The sequence below is a fragment of the Frankliniella occidentalis genome, unplaced genomic scaffold (assembly GCF_000697945.3).
Source record: "Frankliniella occidentalis isolate FOCC.00 unplaced genomic scaffold, Focc_3.1 Scaffold58, whole genome shotgun sequence".
Taxonomy (NCBI): domain Eukaryota; kingdom Metazoa; phylum Arthropoda; class Insecta; order Thysanoptera; family Thripidae; genus Frankliniella; species Frankliniella occidentalis.
This window is the reverse complement of record NW_026267188.1, coordinates 67,443-70,425: the sequence shown is the minus strand read 5'-3', so window position 1 is coordinate 70,425 and position 2,983 is coordinate 67,443. Positions and strand designations below refer to the sequence as shown.

The following is a 2,983-nucleotide window of genomic DNA, read 5'->3' as shown; positions in this document are numbered from 1 at the left end:
TTAATAACTATAGAAGTAAAATATACGAAGCTAGTCTACAACAGCTCAATAATAAACTTTCAACAATGTCTTTCTGTTTATACATTCAGAAGGAAATTCTACAGGGAACATTAACACACAAATTTGTGCTGCAGATTAAGATTACGTTGAGCTTGCAGCAAGCTCAATTTTGCGAATATTATTCACACTGGTAACATAACACAAAATACGAGATCATTTTTAAACCTTAAATAGTATCACTTAAAACTTGTAACTAAAATTGGCTAGTTGCGGCTATATTTGGGAAATTAATGATTAGGACAGCTGAAAGCCACAAGAGCTTTTAAAAGCAAAATGAGATGCATGACTTCAAAATGGAATATCACAATGTTGGCAACTCCATAAAAATCATTTTTACATAAAACGGCTCCCTGTTGTACCACTGAAAGGCTTCCTCAGAGGTATTCGACAGAATAACTTGTCAAACCAGGAGCGGACAGACTCAGAGGTCGAAAAGGAACCACTGCGGAACACTCCACTTGATGCTTCATCTGTGCAAGAGGCCATGAAAGCTTGGACATCACTCTTCGGAAAGCCCTCTTTGTAGTACAGCTTGATGGTTTCATAAGCATCCATAATGATGGAAATAAAGAGAGATAGGACAACATATATGTACAAACTAATGAATGAGTATAGATAAAAGCGACAATACCACCAGAGCATTGGAGACTTGAGGGGCATGATGGAAAAAGTAGCAAACATATCATCACCATTGATGAGGGCAAACAAACACTCAGAGGTACTAGCCAAGGAACGAAACTTGATGTGGTAGGGCCCTAGAACTAGCCATCCACAGAATGTGAATCCAGCATATATCAATAGAGCACACAGAGAAAATCGGGCAACTTTTGGTGCAGCATTTCTTAAAGTCAAAATGACCACATTGTATGTTTTGAAGAAACCCAAGTACCTCAGCACACCGAACCACACAAGTAGATTCCCTGTGCCCAGGAAAACACTGCAGATATTCCACTGGTCTCCTGCCAGTTGCTTACGGTCAATTTGCTCTTTGATCGCTGAGCCAAAAATGATCAATATATCATTGGCAATGATCATAAGATACCACAGATTCAAAAATTCCAATCTCCCCTCCCGGCTGAGCACCTGGAAACAAGGAAATTGTGAATTAGGTTCAAAAACGAATTTGACAGTATCAGTAACAAAAATATAAAAAGGAAACTTACTGTGCCATAGACATTCTTGAAGAATCTGATTGTCTCATTTTTCAGTTGTTGGGCTCTGTAAATTGCTCTTCCACACAGTATGAGAGAAAGAAGACACACTATTATGACACAACAGTTCAAAATACTGCCAAGAATGTAGTCTAGACGATTGTCAGTGATGTATTCTACATCACCCTGACATACAAGTCTCATTGGCTCAGCTTCTAATGATAACAGCATTTGACCATCCTGATCTCCATTGTCCATGTCAATCTTGACATCAAAACGATAACAATCAGGAGGAGTTATGGCACCAGCAGCTTTGAAATTTACAGTCTTGACAGAAAATTCAAGTGAAGCTCTCACTAAAGCAGAAAAGTTCACAACCATGTTCTTGGAAATTAAGTATTCCTTGCTAGAGAAAGAGGCATTTGAAGATATTGTAAGGTTGATAACATGCCTATCAATTTCACTATTGAATTGGTAGCTTTCATTAAAGCCATAAATAACACCCTCTTTGTACTCATACAAAGAGAGTAAAGGGGAACCAATGTGGTTATCATCCGTGTCATAGGAATACGGACCAATTGCATCAGATAACTTCCGGTACCCTGCTACTGCGTAGTCCAAAGTATGATAAAAGTCTTCTTTTACATACAGGGCTAAGGGGCCAACAGCTGGTGGATATGAATTAACTTCTCTTGTAGTATCCCACCCTCTTAAGAAGAGATGTGAGAATGTAACTCTGTTGTCCCAAGCATAATTCACATGCTTGTATCTACTATGGGCGAAGATGCACAGTTGGGTGGTCACCAAAACAATTTTGATGACTTGGATGAGGAACTTGTAGGGGAATCTCTGCTTGGCATGCCACTTCTCAATCGGATTCATGAAGAAAAACCGAAGTCGACGCTGCATCCTTTCAACTTCTTGGTCAGTGCAGATTTCTGGGCAAGGAGGATTGCTTGAGCTTGGTGAAGCCCCCTGATTTGTGCCATAGCCAGCATCACCATAGCCAGGATCAGAAACCTCAGAGTTTGCTGTGCCATATCGAGGAGTCATTTCAGATGCCTTAGCCCCTTGAGCCTCAGGATTCATAACCAAGGCCTCCATTTCCTCTTCGTTGTCCAATGCACCTGCAATGTTGAATGAATTAGTCAAAGTTCAACAAAATATTGCCAGGAAAAGAGCTCAACTTTCTTAAATTTGAACTCCATGCACAAGGAAAGAAGCAATGCGATTGGACTTTCACAATGCCAAAATACAGAGAGTATGATAGCTTAAAGTAAATTGTATTACTTTCCTAACTAAATAGTTACATTCCCTAACCTACATCATACCTCTACCGCACCCATGAACACACAATGGCAAGAGCGGACCAAGAGGATGGCACATTTTTGGCCTCGAATCCAGGTTAGAGCTAGGGCATTTTCAGGATTCGAGCGTGAACTAGATAACTAGAAACGTCATGCACTACAGCTGTTGCCGAGACCGACCAAGTGAGGTAGGGGCGACACTGCGTAGATAAGGCAAGGTTGGCGCGTTTACGGAATTACACGTGCACTATCAACGTTCAAGCAATCATCCTTGCTCTCTTCTTACCTGACCACGTATCGCGGGAAGGAAGAGTGTTCACAAGCACTTCCTCACTTGTGCTCATGCTGTCAAATGAGCCATCAGCTGATCTCCTTTCTGGGGTCGCCACAACACAAAGCCAAATTGTCCTCAGTTTTCTTTCTCTTTTTCGACTTCACCCCCACCCCTCCACAAGTTGCCCCTTC

At 41.2% G+C, this 2,983-nt stretch overlaps 1 protein-coding gene across 2 annotated transcripts; it reads right to left on the bottom strand.

Annotated features, from left to right (window-relative positions):
• Nucleotides 1-240: 240 nt before the first annotated feature.
• Nucleotides 241-2,971, bottom strand: LOC113206865 (mucolipin-3). Of its 2 annotated transcripts, none has more exons than XM_026423135.2 (3): nucleotides 2,805-2,971; nucleotides 1,224-2,338; nucleotides 241-1,143 (listed from the first exon to the last, which is right to left on the bottom strand). In XM_026423135.2, exons 1-3 carry the CDS (start codon nucleotides 2,860-2,862, stop codon nucleotides 394-396), a joined length of 1,923 nt encoding a protein of 640 aa, XP_026278920.1. In that variant the 5' UTR covers nucleotides 2,863-2,971; the 3' UTR covers nucleotides 241-393. The 2 variants fall into 2 exon arrangements, with proteins under 2 accessions (XP_026278920.1, XP_026278921.1); XM_026423136.2 differs by lacking the exon at nucleotides 2,805-2,971 and adding an exon at nucleotides 2,543-2,721.
• Between the last annotated feature and the right edge of the window lie 12 nt (nucleotides 2,972-2,983).